At 46.9% G+C, this 24,498-nt stretch overlaps 1 protein-coding gene across 6 annotated transcripts in view; it reads left to right on the top strand.

The window, feature by feature from the left end:
• The window catches only part of GRK3 (G protein-coupled receptor kinase 3), a 185,423-nt gene extending 167,002 nt beyond the window's left edge, over positions 1 to 18,421 (top strand). For 4 of the 6 annotated variants that reach the window (XM_082196085.1, XM_082196088.1, XM_082196089.1 and 1 more), the window contains 7 exons: positions 346 to 412; positions 663 to 758; positions 1,360 to 1,522; positions 5,288 to 5,424; positions 5,589 to 5,624; positions 7,546 to 7,659; positions 13,594 to 18,421. In XM_082196085.1, the coding sequence (XP_082052211.1) occupies positions 346 to 412; positions 663 to 758; positions 1,360 to 1,522; positions 5,288 to 5,424; positions 5,589 to 5,624; positions 7,546 to 7,659; positions 13,594 to 13,755 (775 nt within the window). In that variant the 3' untranslated portion in view covers positions 13,756 to 18,421. The remainder of the gene's footprint in view (positions 1 to 345; positions 413 to 662; positions 759 to 1,359; positions 1,523 to 5,287; positions 5,425 to 5,588; positions 5,625 to 7,545; positions 7,660 to 13,593) is intronic. The other 2 variants (XM_082196086.1, XM_082196087.1) reach the window with 2 other exon arrangements.
• The last annotated feature ends 6,077 nt before the right edge of the window (positions 18,422 to 24,498 follow it).

A 24,498-nucleotide genomic window follows, 5' to 3' on the forward strand; every position in this document is an offset into this window, starting at 1 on the left:
TAAAATCGATCAATTTGCAAATAGCAGTGCAGCCCCGAGAAAATCCGTTGGTTTTCCATTTCTATGGATTGATTCTCTGATGTCTTAGATAGCACCTAGATAGCCCTAAGCTACCTTTTAAAATATTTAAAGCAGCAGGGCTGTAACTCAGGAGACAGAGCACCTGCTTTTCATGCAGGAGGTCCCAGGCTCCTGGTGCAAGTCAATGTAGATAATACTGAGCTAGAATACTGAGCTCTATATGCCAGACACCATATAGAGCACCTCTGTGTTCATAGCAAATTGGTCTGCCTGAAAGCGTTATTGCCTAAGACAATCACCATCTGGTTGCAATTCATTCCTCAGGGCGCAGGAAGTGAAGGAGCACCCCTTCTTCAAAGGCATTGACTGGCAGTACGTCTACTTGCAAAAGGTGATTTGCTGCTATTTTTTAATCACACCCCTTATGTACGCTTGTGCATTTTTTCTTAGGGGCACCAAAAGTTCAAATGGGGCGTTTGATGCAGTTTTGTGCTGAATTTTTGCCCTGTTGTTTGTTTTTAATTCTTATCACACATTGTCCTGATAGCTCAGCTGAAGGGCAACCTACCTTTTTAAATAACTACTAAGACTCCATATCACCATGGCCTGTGGATTTGTAACTGCTACTCTTGCTTTGGCAGTACACACCGCCTCTGATTCCTCCGCGGGGAGAAGTGAATGCGGCGGATGCTTTTGACATTGGCTCCTTCGATGAGGAAGACACAAAAGGCATCAAGGTGTGAGGGGGACATTTTCCTTTAGCCATTGAGACCAGAGGAGGTGGGCTGTTTGTGATTTCCACCATGCTCACCCAGAAGCTTCTTGTGCTTCTCATTTGACCCTCCTGTTCCACTCTAAACAGTCTTCTTGGCTTCCAGTGGTCCATAATGAGATGGGAGAGTGTTGGCAAGTGAGGGTGATGGATGGGGAAGGTGCAATGTAGCTGAGGATGTGTCCTTGCACCAGCTGGTGCAAGGATTACTGAGAGAATACATGCAGGGCCATTCAAAGATTTCCCTAATATGATAGGGACATGTTGGACTCCAATTCCCATCAGCCCCAGCCAGTCAAGGATGATGGGAGTTGTAGTTGTACATTCAACGTTAAGAATTGTTTTATGACTGTTGGGTTTGGAAAGGCCTTTGTCCAAGACAAGGTTGGGACTTGAGGACCAATTTCTCCCAGATTACCCCCTCCTCTCCAGATTGATTATATATTTTTAATCCATAGGCATAATTCCAATCAGTTTTATGGATATGATGGAAGGCAGCTGGTTTTGCCCTTTTGGTGATGTCTCTTCTCTCTCTCTGCTTCCTTGTACTGCCCACTTTTTATCAGTTGCTTGATAGTGACCAAGAACTGTACAAGAACTTTCCCCTGGTCATCTCAGAGCGCTGGCAACAAGAAGTGGTGGAAACAGTTTATGATGCAGTGAACAGTGACACGGACAAGATCGAAGCCAGGAAGCGAGCGAAGAACAAGCAACTGGGGCACGAGGAAGGTAGCAAAGGCAGCTCTGGTTCTGGAATGTGAGGTGGGATTTGCCAAGTCATGGCAGAGAGTGTGAGGGTCTTTGGGGGCTGATTTCTGCTCTCCCATTATTAAGGACTTCTTTTTAGGATTCTTTTAGTGCTCTCTTGCACTTCTGTTTGACTTCTTAAGGAGAGGGGCCTGGAAGTTCTTCCTGCTGAATCCCAGATGCATAAGGATTGACTGTGGCTACTGGGGACCTGCTTGCTAGTTTCTTTATTTAGATAGTACCCTCATTGTGGGCAGTGCTTTAGAAGAGGAGAGGGAAACTTTCAGTCTATAATTCAGTGCACGGAAGAGGCTTCAGGTAGTGGAGGGTGGTGGAGCGGCAGGAGCGAATGTCACCAGCACATATGTTGTGCAGGAGGCTCGTTATCTGATGGTTATTGCTATGTGTGAGCTGATGATTCTCATGTCCCTCTGGTACATGTAACTGCATTTTGCTCACATTCATCCCTTTTGCCCTCCCATCCTGAGAGGATAGGAAGATCCATTGGCCAATCTAGTCCCACCAAGCAGATGCCTGTGGGAAACCTGCAGGCAGTATTCAAGCATAAGAACACTGCAGCTTCCAGTGAAAGCATTTACCATGGTGGCAGAGCATAGCTATCATGGCTAGTATCCAGAGAATCAGACTTTATTGTTATGATCTCAGATCAGCCACTAGAATAAAGTTGTCACAGTAAAGATTGGCTATTAGCTCTTTCATGAATTTGGCCAATCCTCTTTTAAAGCCACCCAAGTTGGTAGTCATCACTGCCTTCTATTGGAAGGAGTTCCATAGTTTAACTATGTGCTATGTGAAGGACTTTTCTTTTGTGATTCAAGGACCTGCCACATGGGCACAGTATATTAGGTTAATGGGCTAAAAAAGGCCACATCATGATTACAGCATGTGAGAGGTATTGGCTCTTGGAGGCATTGGATAAAACAACAGAGCATGACTCCACCCCCTCAGGGAGGGGTGAGTCTATCAAGAGTTAACCACCAGTGGGAGGAGCCTGTTGATGCAAATACAACTGAAAGCCCCCCCCCCTGATGTCACCGGGGGTCGTACTATGGCCCTAGCCACCAGCAAGGACGTTGGACAGGATCCACAACCGCCGGATTCCTTAAAATGGGGGTGTAGGCGATGGCCACACCCTGCCCTCCAACACACAACCATATTCCAATGCCTGACCGCCACCTGAGCCAAAAGAGGCTCGCCGCCAATACCCTCACAGCTGCAACCAATCCCTAAGGCGTCTGATGTTGGCCAGCCAAATATAATTGCAGAGGTCCGAGAGGTGAACTCCATCATCACGAAATAAAGACCATTCGCTGAACCGGATGTCAGCATGCTGACCACTTGGCCATTCATATGTGTGCACAGCAGCACAATGGCTGAGAATCTAAACCCTGCCGCCAAGCCTCCAGCTGATTGGCTGGCCGCCTGGGGGCGTGCCACAGCAGCTGGAGACCCCCTGCCAATGGGGGAAACGGCTCCTGCTCACAACTCCTCCCCTCCCTGAGGAGGAGAGGCTTTGTCCCAAATCTTCCAATATTCATCTTCAGGTAACATTCAGACCCAGGTAACTACCGAGCTTGACATCAATACCAGGAAAGGCCCTAGAATAGATAATTCAACAGTTGGTCTGTAAACATTTAGAAAAGGATGCTGTGATTACTAAAACCCAGCAAGGGTTTCTCAAAAATAAGTCATGCCAGACCAATCTGATTTCTTTTTTGGATGGAATTACAAACTTGGTGGATCAGGGAAATGCTGTGGACATAGAGTATACTGATTTCGTATACTGATTTCAGGAAGGCTTTTGACATGATATTTTCACAAGGAAGCTGGTAAAATGTGGGTTGAACGAGGTAACTGTTAGGTGGATTTGTAGCTGGTTTACTGACTGAATCCAAAGAGCACTCATTAGATGCCGAAAATCAGGCCTGCGCAGAAGCGATTTTTGGCATGTGGGCATGCACACAAGCGATTTCCGGTGGCACTGACATGCGCACAATTTCCAGTGCCACGGACATGCGCACAAGCTTGTTTTCTCCTGCTCTAGAGGGTAGGACTCAAGTTACAAGAAAGGAAATTCCAACTAAACATTCAGAAAAACTTTCTGACTGTTTGGCAGTGGAACGGTCTCCCTCGGGAGGTGTGGACTCTCCTTCCTTGGAAGTCTTTAAGCAGAGGTTGGATGACCATCTGTCATGGATGCTTTAGCTGGGATTCTTGCATTGCAGGGCCTTGGACTAGATGACCCTGGGGACCCCTCCATCTCTAAGATTCTCTGATTGGATGTCCACTAGTGCTACTGCTTCTGCTGCTTCCTCTGCCTTCCTCTCTCCTTCCTCTAAAGAAGGAGGAAGGAAGCAGTTGAATCGGACTAGAGGGGACCCATTTAGCCCAGTGGGTCCAGATGCCTCCAGGCTGGACCAGGCAGCCCCAAAGCAGGAGACAAACGAAACCGTCTTCTCCCACTGTTGTCCCCTGGCAGTTGGCAGGATGACTCTCAACATAGTGGTGGCACAGAGACATCAGGGCCCTTCTTTCTCCCTTAATTTGCCTTGTCCCTTTGAAAGCCACTTCAGCCAAATATTTTGGAACAGAGAATTATGGCCTGTCCATAGCTCAGTTTAATATGGATTGTCAACCCCTCTTGTGCCTCCTTTTATTCCCCTCCATACAGAGTTCTTCTCAGGGGCTGCTCCAGCACCTGGAGCGGCGGGGGCGGGGAGAGCTGCCCACAGGAGCATTGTGGTGAGGTGATCTGCGCACGGGGCACCACATGGGGGCACTGTGGCACATGGGGTGGGGTGGCGAGGTGGTGTGGCAAGGTGCCCACGGAGTCTGCCTGGCAGACGCAAACCCCACACTGGCATTTTGGGCAGCGCGGGGCTGCGAGCCACTGCATCACTCCCAGGAGAGACGCATGGCTTGGGCATGCTGCAGGGCAGGCCTCACGGTGTGCCGACCCCCAGTGTGCCATTTTGTCACCCCCCTCAAGGATGCCACCCAGGGCGGACCTCACCCCCTTCCTACGCCCCTGGTTTTCCTCCAAGATTTCCTATTTGGATTTTCAAAGCATAGGGAATCTCCAGCTTTAGGGAGAAGAGGTGACGTGAGAGAAGTTTATAAAATTATGCATAGCATGAAGAATTGGGCAGAGAATAGTTTTTCTCCCTTTCTTAGAACACAGTGAAGCTGAATGTTGGAAGATGCAGGACAGATGAAAAAAAGGCCTTCAAATCACAGTGCATGGAAACTATGGCGCTCCCTCCCACAGGAGGCAGTGAGGCCACCAAAAGAGGCCTTAAAAGAGGATTACACAAATTCATGGAAAGAGAGGGTCTGCCTCCACACTTGCAGGCAGCAGTGCTTCTGAATAGAAGCTGTTAGAAACCACAGGAGGGGAGAGTGCTGCTGGGTGGGTTTTCTGTTGTCGTAACTGACTGGCCTCTGTGATTAGACTGGATTAGAAGAACCATTGGCCCAATCCAGCAAACTCTCCTTATGCTCTTAAAATGTGTGATAGCAGTAGTTGGAGGAGAATGCTACTACATGGACAAGGGGGAATTGAGGCATAAGTATTCCACAAGCCACGTATTCCACAAGCCCTCTGACTGTAGCCTCCAGGGACCTCTTTCTGGCACGTCTTCCTCTGCAAATTGCTCCTTCTGCCGATGGAACTATAGAGCTGCAAAGCTCCCCCCTTAACGGTGGATTTTTTCTGCCTTGTGACAGACTATGCTCTGGGGAAGGACTGCATCATGCACGGGTACATGCTGAAGCTGGGGAACCCCTTCCTGACTCAGTGGCAGAGACGCTATTTTTACCTCTTTCCAAACCGGCTTGAATGGCGTGGAGAAGGAGAGTCACGGGTGAGTTGGGCAGCTGGGCTGGCAGGGGGAGGGAGCACATGATGTCAGTGGTGGCGGTGGGTGCTCTGCCTCCTCTCTGGTATGCTAAGGCTTGACGGGCCAACGCAGGAGGGGATATGCCAAGCTCCAGGTGCTCCAGGTAATATTCTTGTTTTCCTGTTTAGGATACCTGGCGCACTTACACAAAAAGACGCAAGCGGGTAAGGCAATGAAACCTGCCTAGCAGCAGTTCCCAAAGCACCGCCCCTACAGGCTGTGAGGAAGTGAATCCAGCTCCTGTGAACCCCACATGGCCACCCACAGAGCTGGGAGGCTGGGTGGCTCTCTTGCCCTTCTCCTCTCTTCCCAGTCTGGCTCTGCTGGGCTGGGCTGGCCAAGGCTGGTGGGACTAGCTGCCTGAAACACCCGGAGAGCACCATTTTGGCTAAACACAGCACTTCTGCTCTTGAGGCTGAAGAATTACCACCCTCTAAGGGAGCTGCCCCAAACAGCTCTAAATCTGGCGCTTTTCTGGGTTACTTTTTTCACCAGGCAGGAAGCGTGCCCAGATCTGTTGTGGGCTCCGCTTGTGGCCCTTTTTCGGTTGCAAAAGTGAAGCTCTGCTCCTTGTACTTTCGATTCAGGTGAAGTGTGTCACAGGTCCTTTGCCTTTGGGAACTGCTGCTTTGTAAGGATGACCCCCGAGACTTGCCCTGTAGCAGCTATAGAAGAGAGCATCTTTGTTGCTGCTTTAGGGGAAATCACCAGGGAACATCCCCGCTTCCCTTGCGGCCCCCAGAGCTCCCCTTTTAACTCCTGCTTTTAACAGAATGATGACTGATTTCTTTCCGCATCCTTGGGCCCCATCAAAAATGGTAAACTATCCATGAAAGGGCTTTGGGACACACACCCATGCTAGTCACAGAAAAAAGGCAAAAACTTGCTCCAGAGGGCAGGATTAGATCTCAGGGGCTGAACATGAGGAAAAGCTGGGCCATTGGAAGACGTTGCCTAGAGGGGTGCTGGGCTGTTCCACCAGCCAGAGGTCTTCTTGCAAAGCCTGTGCAATCATCTGTTGGAGGGGCTCCCTTGCTGAATTTCCTGTATTGAGTAGTGCAGTAGGGTGGACTAGAAGCCTTCGTCTGATCCGACTCTGTTCACTTAAAGTAAATCATTGGGGGGGGGGGAGGCCATATTCACTTCCTGTCTGAATACTCATGAACCACCTGGGGTAAAAAGGTGTGTGTCTAATCCCTGACCACTGGTCCTGTTAGCTAGGGATGATGGGAGTTGTAATCCCAAAACATCTGGAGGGCCAAGTATTGCCATGCCTGGTCTACCTCCATAAGGTAGGCATAATTGCCACCCCTTTTCCCTCTCCATAAATATTGTAGAGCCTTCAGTATTCAGCATCTGAGAAATTTTCCAAGCAATGACTTGGGGGTTGGGTAGGGAAGGCAGGAAGAAGTAGCCATTGCTTCTAGGCTTAGATGCCAAAACCTGAAACATCAGCTTGGTCTCCTTCACCCACCCACCCTGGGCTGCCCTGTGGGAAAAGATTGCCTTGTGGAAGGGAAAAGGCCCACCCTGTTGATTCTCCAGCAGAATCAAATCTCAGCCGACTTGCTGCATGTCCTCTCTCCCACCCCAGGAGAAGACAGGATGGGTGGACAGGAAGCACGCTGGTGACCAGCCCCCCTGCAAAATGCCCTTATCTACTTCTTAGATCTTTCCCATCCAAGTTTGAGGGGGGCACAAGGACTTGGGGTTTGGCATGCAAGTGTAAGAAAGGAAGGGATTCCCCCCCCCACGTAGCATTTTTTAAATGAAGACTTTTGGGGTCCTTTGCTTAACAAAACATCACCTTTTTCTTTGGTTTGACAAAGCCACAAGCCTTGTGATGCTGTGCACAGGTTGTGACATTTATGAGTTGCCTTGTGAGGAAGTGCCACTTCTGTAGAGAGAAGCTAGCTGTACTGCTGCTAAGATTCCTTCCTTTTCCAAAGTCCCACCTCCCACCCCCTGTAAGCAATTTATGAAAACCCAAGGAAGCTGGATTAGGGTTTTGGCCAGTTTCATTCTCAGGGCTGTGGTAGCAGCTGGGCCTTCAATTCAACCTGTCTTTCCTTTTTGCTTCCTTAGCAAAATTTGCTGACTATGGAACAGATTTTGTCGGTGGAAGAAACTCAGATCAAGGACAAAAAATGCATCTTGCTCAGAATTAAAGGGGGGAAGCAGTTTGTCCTGCAGTGTGAGGTAAGCTGTGTGTCTTTGAGGGATGAGGGGAGGGAGGTCCTGAAGCTTAAAGGTCTTTTTAGAGGTGGGGAAGGTTTGGGTTCAAAACCCAAAACTGTTAATGCTTCCCTCCACACACATGGAAATAGCCTCAACCTGGAAGTTGAGCATGTTTTGGTTATCTAAGTAAGCCCTTTCAAGTGCTGAGAGCATACCCTCATTGTCCCAGTAATCCTTAACCACCACCACCAGTATTATTGGGGAGGTGCTGAAAGCCAGAGCACCCATTTGCTGTGCAGAAGGTCCCAGATTCAGTCTCCAGCCAATTAGAGCTGGGAAGATGACCTCATCCAAAAACTGAGGGAGCTGCTGCCAGATAATACTGAGCTTGGTGGATAATACTGAGCTTGGTGGACCAGTGATCTGCTTTCTGTGTTCCCATTTTGCAGATATGGGAACTGAGACTGATAGAACAGCGTGGTTGCTAAAGCAGTCTGCTAAGTTTATTGGAGTGACAAGGTTTGGGCCTGTGAATTTTTCTAGCTCACATCCGTCGGGATTGTCACGACCTCAGAAGCCATCAGTGATTGAGGCATGGTGTTGGAGGCTGCAGCATCAGCTGCTTAGGAGCCAGTCCTATCTGATTTATGGGGCTCCTGCCAGTGCTAAGGGACTGGCAGGAGCCCCATGAATCAGATTCTTCTGCACCAGGGCTTGTAGAACTTGGACACTGGACCTTGCCCTGAGCTTGAGGAATGGAGCACCTCAGCCACTACCTTGCCTGCTCAGCAGTGCAGGGATGCACAAGGCAAGAACTTATGAAACACAAGGAAAGTGCCCATCCTGAGGCCAGAGGGCTATCCCTTTAAGAAAGGTGTGGCACCTATGAGAGGTAGGCTGGGAGGCAGAGGCTTGAAAAGCCTCCAAGCTCTCGCTGGAGCAGGTCACTCATCCAGAGTGACCTGCCTTCTGCCCGGGGCTCTTCTGCCACCGCAGGGCAGGGTTTCACTGCTCTGCTGCCCACTAGTTCTTTTAGGAGCATGCAGTGGGCATGGAGAAAGCTGGTGGAGCCTTTAAAATAGCAGAACAACAGGCCGGGTGTGCCGCAGCAGCAGTGACTTTGGGCATGTTTCTTCCTTAAATAAATTTTGAGCCATTTTAGCACATAAGATACCACTGTGTGCTGCTTGCTGCCTGCTGCCCAGGAGGACTCCCTGAGTGAGTGCTTGAGGGCCCTGCTCTTGCCACTTACCATCTGGCTTGGGGCAGGGCCTGGGGCCTCACAAGGACTGTGTGCTGCTTGCTGCCTGCTGCCCAGGAGGACTCCCTGAGTGAGTGCTTGAGGGCCCTGCTCTTGCCACTTACCATCTGGCTTGGGGCGGGGCCTGGGGCCTCATAAGGACTGCGTGCTGCTTGCGGCCTGCTGCCCAGGAAGACTCCCTGAGTGAGTGCTTGAGGGCCCTGCTCTTGCCACTTACCACCTGGCCTGGGGCGGGGCCTGGGGCCTCATAAGGACTGTGTGCTGCTTGCGGCCTGCTGCCCAGGAGGACTCCCTGAGTGAGTGCTTGAGGGCCCTGCTCCTCCCTGCCACTTACCACCTGGCCCAGGGCAGGGCCTGACAGGCCTCACTAGGACAGTTGTTACTGCCGGAGAGGCACAGAGTGTTTTTAAAATTTTTTTTTTAAAAAATTTTTTTAAAAAATAAATAAATCTGGATTTTTTTGTATGTGGGGGGTGGGGGTGGGATTGATGTTTGGTTGGGCTTGGGGAATTATTATTTTTTATTTTGATGTTTTTGTAATTTTTACTGTTTCTTGTTTGTATTGTTTTATTGCCAGTGAGTCTTGGGGAGGACCGCTCCCCCTGCAAGCCCATTCTCCACCTTGGGCCTGGGGGCGGCCCCCATACTCACCACCGCCACAACTCTAAGGACACTGCTGCTGTGGCAGCAAATGTTTAAGCGTGTTATATATTTTAAAATGTTTTCAAGGTGTTTTTACTTTTTATTTTGTTGTACCACCAGAAACGGTGGTTTTTTATCCATGTATTTTTATTTTGTTTTGTTTTATTTTGGGTTGGGGTGGGATGGTTTGTTGAGTGGGGTGGGGATTGGTTTTGTTCCGGTGTATTTTTTGTTTGCTTTTATATTCTGTAAATGGAGGCGAGTATGAGGCTTGGGATTCCTACTGTGGAGGGGCGAGGGAGGTATGGCGGTGGGGGCAGATGGCATAGGCGAAGGGGATCGAGATACGGATATGCTCGTACCCCTTCCAATCTGCGCCCCATCCCGAGAGACGAGGGTAGGGTGAGAAAGGATTACTCACCTCCGTCACTGGTGTTGTGCAATGCCAGGTCTATAGGCAACAAAACCGCCACCCTGCAAGATTTCATCATCTCGCAGGGGGTCGACCTGGCTTGTGTGACGGAGACCTGGGTGCGCGAAGGGGTAACTGTTACCTTACGAGAGATGGCGCCCCCGGGTTTCTCCGTCCTCCACCAGTCACGGACTGTGGGCCGGGGGGGAGGGGTGGCATTATTAATCCGGGAAGATTGTTCTTTTAGGGCTCTACCACCGCCATCGATCCCCGGCATTGAATGTGTTGGCCTAGTGTGGGGCTCCGAGGTGAGCTTGGCTGTCTGGCTGGTGTACCGGCCACCTAGCGCACCAGCAGCCACCCTGTCAGGCCTGCTGGAGGCGGTGGCCGGCTGGGCCTTGGAGTTCCCTAACCTATTGGTATTGGGGGACTTCAACATCCATGCTGATGCCACTCCCTCCTCACAGGCTCTGGACCTGGTGTCTTCCATGGCGACACTAGGGCTCTCCCAGTTTGTTTCGGGCCCCACACATCAAGCAGGCCACACGCTGGATCTGATCTTTGGCGCTGGTACAGATGTGATCATGTTTCCTTCGATGAAGGTGCCATGGTCTGATCACTATGCTATGAAAGCCAGGATTGATGTTCCACCCCCACCCTGCTTAGGTGGTGAGCCGATTTGGGCTCGCCCGCGGAGGCTGATGGACCCTGATAGATTCCGCCAAGCCTTGTGGGACCTTTCTCCCCCTGGCGACTCATTGACTGAGCTTGTTGAGGGCTGGAATACCCAGCTCCTGGCAGCCATCGATGAGATCGCACCTAAGCGCCCTCTGCGACCCCGCAGAAACCGGGCTCCCTGGTTTACTGAGGAGCTCCGGAAAATGAAGCGGGACCTCAGACGGCTAGAGCGAGTATGGCGGGGTGCCCGTGACCGAGCCTCAAGAACATCTTATAGGGTTTTTATGAAAACCTACGAGATGGCAGTGAAGGCCGCTAAGAAGTCTTACTTCTCGGCCTCCATTGCATCCGCTAGCTCTCGCCCGGCACAATTATTTAGTATAATTCGGTCTTTAACGTCCCTCGAAGGACAGCCAAATTTAAATAACAATTCGACACACAGCTGTGAGGCATTTGCGAGCTTTTTTGCGGAGGTCCTGTCGCTCCGCCATGACCTCCCTGCCAATTTGGATACAATAAAGGAACTGGAGGCCCCTCGACTGTCCTCGGGTCCAGTACTGGACCACTTTGACCGGATATCCCCAGCCGATGTGGACAGACTCCTCCGAGCTGGAAAGCCCACCACCTGTCCTCTCGACCCGTGCCCGTCTTGGCTGATTAGAGCATGTCCAGACAAGGTGCGGGCCCCCCTGGGGGATATCATCAATTTGTCCCTTGGCACCGGGACATTCCCAGGGGAACTGAAGGAGGCAGTGGTGCGTCCGCTCTTAAAGAAAACATCATTAGATCCCTTAGATCTATCCAATTACCGCCCAGTTTCGAATCTTCCATTCCTGGGTAAGGTGATTGAGAGAGCGGTTGCTGAACAGCTTGGTAGGTTTCTGGATGAAACATCGGCTCTGGATCCATTCCAGTCCGGCTTCCGCGCTGGTCATGGGACCGAGACGGCTCTGGTCGCCCTAACAGATGATCTTCGTAGACAGCTGGATCGAGGCGGGTCGGGGCTGCTGATTCTTCTAGATCTGTCAGCAGCTTTCGACATGGTCGATCACGAACTTCTGGACCACCGCCTCGCCGACGTGGGGATCCAGGGCACAGTCCTTCAATGGCTGCGCTCGTTTCTCTCTGGTCGGGGACAGAGGGTGGCGCTTGGGGGGGAACTGTCATCCCGCCACTCCTTGGTGTGTGGAGTGCCTCAGGGTGCGATTCTCTCCCCGATGCTTTTTAACATCTTTATGCGCCCCCTCGCCCAGCTTGTCCGGAGTTTTGGGCTGGGCTGCCATCAGTATGCTGATGACACCCAACTCTATCTGTTGATGGATGGCCATCCTGACTCGGCCCGACACACTGATTAGATGTTTGGAAGCTGTGGCTGGATGGTTACGTGGGAGCCGGTTGAAGTTAAATCCTTCGAAGACAGAGGTCCTTTGGCTGGGTCGGGACGATATGGGCTTGGGGGGGCAACTCCCATCTCTTGCGGGGGTGCAATTAGTGCCAGCACCGTCCGTCAAGAGTTTGGGTGTAATCTTCGATACCTCCCTCTCTATGGAGGCGCAGATTACAGCTATAACAAAGGCGGCATTTTTTCATCTCCGCCAAGCTAAGCAGTTGGCCCCTTACCTCTCTCGCCCTGACCTAGCCACTGTGATCCATGCGACGGTCACCTCCAGACTGGATTATTGTAACTCGCTCTACGTGGGGCTGCCCTTGAGACTGGCCCAGAAACTCCAGCGGGTGCAGAATGCCGCAGCGAGACTCCTTACAGGGTCCTCGCTGCAAGATCACATTCATCCGGTGCTATACCAGCTGCACTGGCTCCCGGTGGAGTACAGGATCAGGTTTAAGGTGCTGATTTTAACCTTCAAAGCCCTATACGGCCTAGGACCCTCGTATCTACGGGACCGCCTCTCCTGGTATGCCCCACAGAGGAACTTACGGTCCTCAAATAAAAACATCTTGAAGGTCCCAGGCCTCAGAGAGGTTAGGCTGGCCTCAACTAGAGCCAGGGCTTTTTCGGCTGCGGCTCCAACCTGGTGGAACGCTCTGTCACAAGAGACAAGGGCCCTGCAGGACTTGACATCTTTCCGCAGGGCCTGCAAGACAGAGCTGTTCCACCAGGCCTTTGGTTAGGGCACAGCCTGACTCCCTCCTTTGGCAATCCTTACTTTAGTTTATGGTTGCTATCAATTCTGATTTTAATTAATTCTTATGATGTTTTTATAATGTTGCACTATTTTAGTGTTGTTAGCCGCCCTGAGCCCGGCTTCGGCTGGGGAGGGCGGGATATAAATAAAATTTATTATTATTATTATTATTATAATGCAGTGTTGCATCCCTCTTGGGTACTGAGAGCACACCTCTTTCTGAACCCAGATGTCCGTAGGAACAGATTTGTTTTGTTAAAGTTCTGTGTTTCTGAGGACTGTAAAACTTTTTTGTGAGAGTGATTCCCTCATTTAAGTTTGCTAAAGCCGCCCTCCTAGGAATTCCCGAGACATTTGCTGTCTGGCTTACGAAAGCAGCTTTGTGTCTGCCCCAACTCCTTTGGATCAACCAGTCTTGCACATGCCCCACCACCCTGTGCAATAAAATAGTTGCATGCTTCCACCTGGCCCCTGGCCCTTTATCTCTTTGAGCATTTGCAAATAGCAACTTTGAACTTGCTGGAGTCAGACTCTTTAGCTCAATAATGCCTACACTGGCTGGCAGTGACACTCTGGGATCTGAGGCACAGAGTTACTTTTTCCCCACTCTTCATTTTACTAGGCATTCCAAGAGTCAGATTAGGGACCTTCTGCAGGTGCTCCACTGAGCTGTGGGCTCCCAACTTCCGGTAATGTTTGTCTCTATCTCTATCTCTTTCCTTACAAAACTGTATGAGACAAGTGGTAGTTATCTTGCTGGTACAATGGATTCTGAAGAAAAAACTGATTTTTGTGTGTGTGTATTTGTTTTTCCCCAGAGTGACCCAGAGTTTGTACAGTGGAAGAAGGAACTGACCGAAACGTTCACAGAAGCACAGCTGCTCTTACGTCGGGCACCCAAGTTCCTGAATAAATCCCGCTCTGCAGTTGTGGAGCTCTCCAAGCCCCCCCTCAGCCACAGGAACAGCAATGGCCTTTAGGACCCAGGCAAGGAAAGGCTGTGCCATTGCAGGGGATGTCTGTCTGTCATTGCATCGCTGTTAGTTCCTTGCCCACTCCCCGGAGTTGGGTGAAGGGCTCAGGGGCAAGTGCTGAGCTCAAAAAAGTGGCACAGGGACCAAGGCCTCAGAGAAGGCCGATGCAACGACCAGGGGGTGGGGAGGAGAGTTGTTGCCAACAACGGAGCAGACAAAAGAAGTTTCTTGCACTCCCAGGCAGCTTGCACTCCCAACAGGGCAGCCCCCGAAAATGTTGCTTATTTGCAATAAACCTCTTCAGGTGCATACTGTAGACTTGCAATCTGAATGGGCAACTACCTGATTTTCATGACTGCATTTTTATGCCACGGGGCTGTGTGTTGGACGTGTGGAAAGAGTTGCCACCTTCCAGGGTGGACTGACTCCTCCCATGACGTCACCAGTGACTTCCATATGCACATTCTTGTTCTGCTGGCCACCAACAACATGTCTCTTTTTCCCATGTCCTTGGAATGGACTGAACTATGTGTCCTGTGGTTTTAAATGTTTCCTGCTGCTGCTGCTTCTAGGGGAACAAACACTTCATGCTGGACTGTACTTGACAGCAGATGATGATGAGCTATGGGCAGAAACCGTTTGTTTGTTTGTTTGTTTGTTTGTGTGTGTGTGTGTGTGTGTGTGTGTGTGTGTGTGTGCTAGTGTTGTTCAGTTGGGTAAGTGTTTCTCTCTGTGTGCTTTTCCTGGGTTTTTTCTTTTACATATTTTTTACTGCTGGTTCTGTTAGACAGGTTTACGGGGAATGCAAAATCAGCTTCTCTCCATTCCTGGCCAATGGCACTTTCTTTTAAAAATGTTTAAAACAAATCCAATTTTAAGATCCTATTGGATTGGGTTGCAGATGGATGTGTATTCTTTGCTGTCCCAAAGTGTCGCCCTGACAATCTTGTCTTGCAAGGGATGCTGTCAGCCTCAGGCAACTGCAGAGGGAACCAGCAGAAAGGAAGAGAGAGTGACACCTGGGGGTCATGCAGAAATGACTGGAAAATGACCATTGGCTAACCACCACATTTTCAAATAGTTAATCACTTTTGCAGAATAATATTGGAAGTCCCTTTTTGTTGGACTGGATCTTGAAGGGAGGACATTCTGTAGTATATGATTCTGCATTGATGCTCTCCTCCCCAGGGCTCCATCATCATTTATTGTGTGCATGTTCCTTCCATTGGACAAGTCAAGAGCTTGGTTCATCTTGTATGGTTGGTTGTGCACAACCTCTGCAGCCCAAAGAATTGTGTTCTCCAAGAAAAGCAAGCTAAAGTCCCCCAGTCCTGGAATTTGTCGTAGAGCATCACTCTCTGTCCTCTTGCATGTTAAGGAGCTGGGGTGGAGCAGCTTTGAGTGGGCTCCCCATTCATCTGTGATCTAGACACTTTCTCCATGGAATGGAATGCATTTTTTTCCTTTTGTTTGACAAATTGCACTTAAAATTATCTTCATTATTTGCATTTTAATACATTCCAGGTTACAGTTTTTTGAGAGTGCTGCTAAGTCCGTTGCCCTGAACCTCCAAAACTGTCCTTTGGGACACGAATCTTGGGCAACCGATTCACAGGCCAACTCCTGGCTTTTCCCCCCTGTGGAAATGGCACTCTGAGGTTCCAGGCAAGCAACCTTTTGGCTCCATACAATAAGAAGTCCTGAAATGTTTTCTGCCTCTTCTAAGTAGCTTCTGGAATTTGGAACCACAGCAACCATGGATTAAGGATGTCTGCTGACCATGGTTGCATTTTAGGGTCGCTAAAGTACCCCTGTGCATTCTTTGGTACATTCTTTGCACCAAAATTCTTTTAAGTTTTGTTCTCTGTATCCTAAAATTCTGCTCAGATCCTTTGTTTCTTAGATCATACCTGCAGAGTCCCTGCTAAAAGAAACCGCTGCCTTGGTTTGGTGCATCCTCGGAGCATGCACAGAAAGCCCCTTGGCCCTCCTGCCTAGAAGAGGCCACATGACTCCTTGGGGTCCTCTAGTCTGTTTGGCTAGCCCTGAAGCCAAATGTGTCTGGCTGCCTCTGCACATTCCACTTGGACTTCCCCTTCTTTCTTACCTTTGTTAGTTCATTTAGTTCCTTCAGTTAGTTCTACGCCTTCTTAGCATGGCACCCACAGCCTTATGTTGGCGCTATGTTTCAGACTTATCATTGGAAGTAACAGGGCGTTGCTTTCTTTTTTGGATCCGCTCTTATGAAGGGGATGTGAATTTTAAAAACTGCTGTGCAATGACCTCATTTTTGTAAACATTGAGTAAGCTATTATTTAAAATAGCCTAGATTTAGATTGTTTTTCCAGAGGCAGCTAAAATGCTCTGTAATGTAATAATTCCTAATTTCATTTTAGCAAATTCCCAATAGCAGTAAAAAAAAAATAAATATGAATATGACCTCATTTGATTTCAGCTCTGCTGTGCTCTAGAATATTCTCAAATTTTTATGGAAGGTTTGTTTTTAATCTGTCTTAGTTCAACTGCTGTGTGTGCAGAGAAGAATCCAAGGGACGCATTTGTTGTATTTAAGTCCTGTTGAAACACAGATGAGCCATGATTTCATATTTCAAAGGGACTCAAATGCCATTCACCTCTCATGGATGGTCGGGGAAAATATATGAATAACAGGAAGGAAAATGACTGAAATGTTTTGGCATTTCACTACTGGAAACAGTAGTGAAATATATGCGTGGGCTTCTGAAAATTGAGACTTATAAAACCCTAAATATATTTTTAGTGGTGATGCTGTTTTAGATTGCACATTGTTTAATTTCTCCTTAAGTTAAATTAAATTTTGGAGACTTCTGTCTCCTCTGCACACCCCAGGAGGGAATTTAAAGCATACATGTAAAAGTGACATGGATGGTGATTAAACTGTTCAGCCCATTGTTGGTGGGCTTGTGGATGGTGATTAAACTGCTCAGCCCATTGTTCCATTTTGGACTTCCTATGCTCTTCAAGGCTTGGCAGTTCGTTTAGCAGAGCTGTGGGGGAGGCGAGGAGAAGAGCCTGCAATGGAATCAACACAGCTAAGTGATTGCATCTTTGTATAGGAAGATAATTAACCTGTAATAAAGTCAGGAACTTGAAACCATTATAAGGAAATTAGGTAAGTAATTTCCTTCGTAGTTTTTGCAAGCACAAAAAGACATTCTAAGAATCACAAGAACTTCAGAAGACGTTGGAAGTATGTTGAAATAATAATATTATATATTTTTATCTAGTGTTCGTTTGGGCATGAGAATGAATGAATGAGTGAGTGAGGTGGTCTTGCACTCTGACCACCTTTAATGCTTTATCACTGGAAGGAAATTTGTTGTGGTTTCTGGTGTATGATCAACCAGACGGTTACCCATCCAGTTTGAATGACATAAAACTGGTCACCGGTACTTGACAATCGTTGAGCTGTGACTGTGTGCAGAGGAGGGGACCGCCCTTGGGGCAATGCTATGGGCCTCCATACTTCCAACATAGGGAGGGAGAATAGGGACAGCTCACACTGTGCACTATGTTGATCTGTTGTGTGAAAAACTCTGTCTCCCAATAATCCCTGTGAACTGCAGTTTGAGTCCTCTAGCTCCAACCCACCCATCCCCACACCACCACCTGTCTCTTTCTCAGGTGGTTGAGACAAGAGACACAAGTATCCTGGGAGCTTTTTAAAAGGACCCTTTAAGGGAAGGTAGAATCGGGTGCTCACCCACCCAAAGGGTGCTCCGACTCTGCTTATTTTCTTTTTTTATATCTTCTTATTTTTTAAAAGATAGTGTGCATGTGCAAAGCTGCTATAAATCTTAAGCTGTTGCAAAAGCACTATTCTGACCATGTACCAAGTGGGTGTAAAAAGGAATCTTGTAGTATTGGCAGGGATGCAACACACTGAGTTTGTTGCAGAGGTGAGTTTTGGAAATCGCAGTGTTACATTTCAAATTTACATTTCAAATTGCAGTGTTAAATTTGAACTGCCCTGTGTGTGGAATCTGTGAAATATGTCCTGTTTGCTCCTGGTGCTAGAAAGAGTAAGATCACATCCTGCAAAGAACAGCACTTGAATTAGGATCTGGGCCATTGGTTGCTACCAAACTGCCTCATGAAAGGTTTTTATGGGGTGGGAGACTGGTGTGTTCTGCTCTCTTGACTGGCTCCTAGTGATGTGTTCAGTATCCGTGAGTGTACACAGTTGCAATCTATATCCCCCCCCCCCAGCAACACAATCTTGTTGGAGCCATTTTTGAAGGTATCTACCATCTTGGAGCTATGGTGTATTCATACTCTTCAATAAAAATGTAGGACTTACAGTTGTTTTTAAATAGCAGAGGACCAGTTGACAGTAATATATTTTTTAAAAAATATTGAAGGTATATTATTAACCTAATTAATATAGTTTTAAGTAATGGGAGGAAATTAGTCTATATATATTGATAATATATGTATATCCAAAACATATCCTGTGATTCATAATGGTTTCCCTTTCTGTGTTGCCTGCTGATACAATATTCCATGATGTAAATATTATATGGGCTAAGCACTTCGGAATATTGGAGAATGTTAATACATTTGTTAAATCAATTTTTAATATTTTTGTGTTTTTGTTACTGTACCAGGTTACTTTTATCTAAGGGAGTATTTTTTTAAAAAAAACAACACCTCAAGAATTCTGTTTTATCTGAGAGGCATTTTTTTGTTATTTATTAAGTCTGCACATTTCTTTCAACTTATTTAATTCCTTGTACAATTTCTTCTCCTTTTTGCCTGTGTGTTATTTAAGTGACAGTTACTTGAGTTGGAAACAGCATTATTACAGTTTTCACAAATTAATTCTAGTAATAATAAGTTTGCCATTTTGTCTCTAATAAAAGAAAGAGAGAAAAACAGAGTTGTTTCATTTTGTTTTTCATACCTCCACTGGCCTTTTCCATGAAGACCCAAATGTTCAGTAAGACGTGAGAGTCTCAGGGACCTGCATTCCCCCGTCCCAAAATGGCGCAACACCCAAAGACACATGAGAGCATATTCACCAAAAAACACGGAACGAATGACACAATGCCGTTAGGGTTAGAGTTAGGGCCAGGGCTAGGACTACAGGGTTAGGGGATTAGGATTATGTGAGCCTTATGTGGGTTAGGGCACCTACCTGCTGCTCTGCTGCAAAGCGGCAGTTACAAATTCACGGAGTTCTACGGCAGCTGTCGCCACGAAACCAACCCTTTATGAAGGTTTCCCCATGGTGGCTGGGGAAACTCTGCCAGATATAATAATAATAAAGAAATTTATTATTATTATTATTATTATTATTATTATTATTATTATTATTATTATTATTTTTAGTGGATGTTTTCCGGATGCCTTTGGCAGGCTTCACGACTACCCCGGGCAGTCTATGCCTCCCCCAGCACCCGGTAGACCGAGCAGCTCCAGCCTCCACAGCAAGTAGGCTGGAGAGCACTCGTCTCCCCATCCCATGTGACTGGGAAGACCTGGAGGTGCCGGTAGACCGGGAAGGGGTCCTCCAAGGGGGACCAGCAAGCCCGAACCTCGCCAGTGAGTAGACCGGGCAATCATTCCAGTCCCCACTGCTAGGTAGTTCCAGCTGGTAGATCAGGGTCACAATGGGGCTAGACCTGGTAACGCTGCCAACCCCTCCACCAGGTAGACCAGCGTCTCCCGGCACTGCAGTAGGTAGACCAGGTAGTTGAGTAGACCAGACAATGCTTCCAGTCCCTTCCTCCCAGGTCCCTTCCCCTCAGGTAGACTCAGTCCCTTCCTCCCAGGTCACTTCCCCTCAGCTTTTTTTTTGTTTGTTCCTGTTTCTATCGTAATAAATGAAAATCTGCCCTTATTCCCTTATACACAAGGTTCTCCATCAATTGGAGAAAGGAACAGAGGCCAACCAGAGAATATACAAAGCTGCTAGTAAGCCTGATCTTTATTGAACTGTTGCAACAGTGTGCCCCCTTCACACGCAGAAGAAGGAGGACCCAGAACCTAGGTGTGCCCGCCCTTATATTGACATTTTAAATTGCCTGCCCTGGAGTCCAAGACCACCCCCCAGAAACACCTACATCACAGAAAGGGGTTATCTACAACAGAAATCTGAGTGCGTTGTTTACCAGAAATCTGAGTTGTTAGCTGTTAATGCTTACTTGATTGGATACCCTGGGGAGCCTGGCTAGTCTTTCGTAATGATAAATACTTAGTTCCTGAGCTCACCCTATTCATACACAGACATACCCTTAAGACAGGATTTGTGAAGGAAAAGACAATGGGGAGGCTTTTCCATTTTCCTTTGGTCAGTTTGGGAGTCAAAATGGCTTCATGGGTGTTTTCCTGCACTGCTTCAGCCATATGGTTGATATATTTATGTACGTGTTTGCCTGGTACATTTATGAACATTTATTATAAGACCTTATTTTTTTATTTCGCTACTGAGTATTTTGCGTTTGCCCCTTGTGTTTTTGTGCTGTGAACCAGCCAGGGATCTTCAGATGACGGGCAGTATACAAGTAAATAACTTTTGAATGTTTTTAAATAGCTCTTTTTAACTTTTTGTTGATCATTTTATCGATATCCGCTCTGAGGGTTTTTCTCATAGTCGAACAGTATATAAATGCTATGAAATGCACAAGAAATAAAGACATTCTTATCTGATCACAATTGCATCCACACACCCATTTCCTCTGCTTAAATTGTGTTCTGTCTTTAATTTGGGAAGTGGGGCAATGAAACGGGAGCTGTTCAGCAGCAGAAAAATCCCTATTTCAGCAGCAGCAGCACTCTGCCTGCTGCCAATCCCATCTTTACGGCCATGACGGTTAGGCACTTGGTTTTTGCAAAAAGCAAGTGTAATAAAAATTAGGGTCATATATATATTATTTTTTTCCCTAAATATATTTTTCCTAAATATTTTTTTCCCTATATATATTTCCCTAAATATACACCGTATTTTTTGCTCTATAACACGCACCCGACCATAACACGCACATAGTTTTTAGAGGAGGAAAATCCATAGGCATGCCACCTGTAGGCATTCCCTCCATAACACGCACAGACATTTCCCCTTACTTTCTAGGAGGAAAAAAGTGAGTGTTATGGTGCAAAAAATACGGTATTTTATATATATATGTTTCCGAGCACAATTCAAAGTGTTGGTGCTGACCTTTAAAGCCCTAAACGGCCTCGGTCCAGTATACCTGAAGGAGCGTCTCCACCCCCATCATTCTGCCCGGACGCTGAGGTCCAGCGCCGAGGGCCTTCTGGCGGTTCCCTCATTGCGAGAAGCAAAGCTACAGGGAACCAGGCAGAGGGCCTTCTCGGTAGTGGCGCCCGCCCTGTGGAACGCCCTTCCAGCAGATGTCAAAGCGATAAACAACTACCTGACATTCAGGAGACATCTTAAGGCAGCCCTGTTCAGGGAAGTTTTTAACGTTTGATATTTTATTGTATTTTTGTTTTCTGTGGAAGCTGCCCAGAGTGGCTGGGGAGGCCCAGCCAGATGGGCTTGGTATAAATAATAAATTATTATTATTAATAATAATTATATATATATATATATATATATGCTTTCGTAGATTTTCACGGGTACAGGAATGCAGGTTTTGGTGTCTTCGGGTGTCTTCCCGTGTAAGAGTCGGGGTGTCTGTGCTAGAAACTAGAAATCCGAAGAGCCACCATCTTATGTGATCTCCTGTTCCTACGCAACTGCCGAGACAACAACTTAACTCCCACATGCTTCCAACTTAAATTCCACTCTAAAACCCCAGCTAACTTCCTCTCTGCCCAGAACGTTGGAGGCTATACACCACACCCCTCAACAGTATTTATAGGAACTCAAACACCAGATTCTGCTCTGTTCCAGTAACAAGAAGCCGAAAGCACCAGCCTGAAGATGACGAGTGAGACCTCGTCGAAACGTCTGCACAGACACCCCGACTCTTACACGGGAAGACACCCGAAGACACCAAAACCTGCATTCCTGTACCCGTGAAAATCTACGAAAGCATATATATATATATATATATGCCTGGACACAGGTCTAGTGCCGAGAGCCTTCTGGCGGTTCCCTCACTGCAAGAAGTGAAGTTACAGTGCCTTCTCAGTAGTGGCACCCGCCCTGTGGAACGCCCTCCCATCAGATGTCAAAGAGATAAACAACACCAGACATTTAGAAGACATCTCAAGTCAGCCCTCTTTAGGGAAGTTTTTAATCTGTGACACTTTAATGTACTTTAAAATATATATATATTTATTACTTTTAAACCTTACAAAAAGGAGAGAAGAAAACAAAAAAGAAGAAAAAAGAAGAAAAAGCAAAAGAAAAAACAATACAGTACAATACACAACATTAACACATCAAACAAAACGAAAGCAAAAACAGTTCAAAAAACACACACCATACCATCTCAATATCCTCTCTTTCAATCCCTTGTTTCATCGACCTCCTCTCACCTCCCTTTTTGTATTCCATTTCTATTAATTATTTCAGCAAATCCTTTCCATCTTTCTCTATTTTCTATCATATGATTATCTTAACATATTTTAACCTTATTTTCCATTAATACTATAATACTTATTTATGCTTAATTCCTTAAAACATTTCTACTAAAGCCGTATAATTCCCTTCCAACATTTTTCTAACACTCATTAATTTTACATTATTTCCATATATAGATTTTAAACTTTTTCCAATATTCTTCCACCGCCTCTTCTCCCTGGTCTCCGATTCTGCCAGTCATTTCCGTCAATTCCATATAGTCCATCAACCTGGTGATCTTCTGTCCGAGGCTCTTAACTCTTTTCCAAGTCCCTTCTGCAGGCCTTCTTCATATTTATACATGCACTTTACTTTGTCTTCTCCTGATCTTGTTCATATTTTCCTTCCTTTGATGCTGAAAAGTAGATCTCGGGGAAATTCCCACCTAGCAATGTTTTTATTCCTTCTCGACAAGTCAGCCAAATCTCCATAGTTAAAACTAAAATTCAAAAGATATTTCCAGTCATATTTCAAAGTTCCTCCAAGTCTGGTGGTCCCCACAACTCCAGTCTCCTCCTCACCCAAGTCCATGTCCCAAAGGTCAATAAGTCCCTGCATGAAGGGATCTATCCAACTTTCCTTCTCCAGTCCAAGCGGGGCTCCAATCCTCAAAGTCTGACTCTCTCTAAATTCAGTCATAAAAGGCATCAACTTATAGTCATCAAATTGTATCTGTGAGGCTGGGGCTCTCTCCCTCTCCACTTGTGCTACTTTAGGTTCCACAACAACAACAACTTTCTCCCCCGCCTTCTCCTCAATTTGCCATGTCAAAGAAGATCCCTGTATCGATTCCTGAATAGTTTCTGTATTAATATTCACTTTTTGTCCCAAATTAGTCACTTTTTGTTCCAAGTTATCAATTTTTATAATCATCACATCCGTCTTCTTATGGAGCTGTTCCAGTGAGTCATTAATCTTACATAATGCAACCACTAAGGCTTCTTCTGTCAACATTCTTAACGGTCCAAGGTCAATCCCAGATTCTCACAGTCTTATCTTGCAGCTGGAAATTCCCCCAGCTCAGCTCATGTAACAATTTCAAAGGCTTCCTCTGGGGGGAAACAATTTCTATTTGTATCAATCCTTTTAAGCACAGTTCAAGCAATAAAGTTAGTTTCAATTTTCAATTACTTTTACTCCTTTTTAAACGCAGAAGACAATGGAAACAATGTATTTCTCTTCTTTAACTTACTGAAAAACAAACGATCTATTCACAGTCAATGAGCATATCCAAAACTTCAGTCTTACTAGCAGCCCGTTTCCAGGTTCAGAGCGGTGGTAATTTGACTTTCTTCACTCGCTCCTGCAGGCTTACGCAGTCTAAAATTTCCCCCCTCTTCTCCTGCTTCCAAGGGGGGTTTGATGATTTTAGCCGATGGAAGTTTAATCCTTTATGAAAAGTTTTCCAAGACTTTAGCTTGCAGCCTCTTTGCTTCAGTCTATTTACAAAAGGGGAAGGCGGTCTTCCTGTTTGAAACCTCCCCGTTTCGGTGCCAAATTAAGACGTTTAAAAATCCAATTTTCCGTTCTACTCACGGGTAGTTGTTTTAAGATCAAATTGTCCACAGGAAAAAGTCAGCGCTCCCCGGCAACAGCAATGCGGCTTCACTCCGTGAAAGAAGCAGTCAATTCGAAGCACCGCGCCACTCACCCCACGTCGCTCCGGATCCCCGAAACCGGGTTTCCCTGCGAGTAGGGGAGGCGCAAAAGGTGCAGAGTTAGCTGTCAAAAAGTACTCTATTCACCAACAGCGCAATTCACAGTATGGCATTCTTATTGTCCATTGGCAGCCTGTTCCCAGGTTTTAAGCGGTGGATTTTAGCTTCCTTTCCTCTCTTTTTGCAGGGAAATACAGTTCACACCTTTCCCCCCTCCTCTCCTGCAACCAAGGGGGGGAAATCACTTGTTTTGATGTTAGAATTATAGTCCTTTTCAGGCATCTTTCAAGGTTTTAGCTTACAAGTTCACTGCTTTACTCTATTTACAAAGAACGGAAGGCAGACTTCCTGTTTATGCCTCCCTGCTTCAGTACCAAATTACACCTTTGTTCTCCTTTATTTCCAAAATTAACCTACTCACGGGTAGTTGTTTTTGTAGCCAGATTGTCACAGGGAAAAGGTAGCGTTCTCCGGTAACGGCTGTGCGGCTTCGCTCCACGGAAGAAGCAGTTGACTCTC

Source organism: Podarcis vaucheri (genome assembly GCF_965113315.1).
Source record: "Podarcis vaucheri genome assembly, chromosome: 13".
Taxonomy (NCBI): domain Eukaryota; kingdom Metazoa; phylum Chordata; class Lepidosauria; order Squamata; family Lacertidae; genus Podarcis; species Podarcis vaucheri.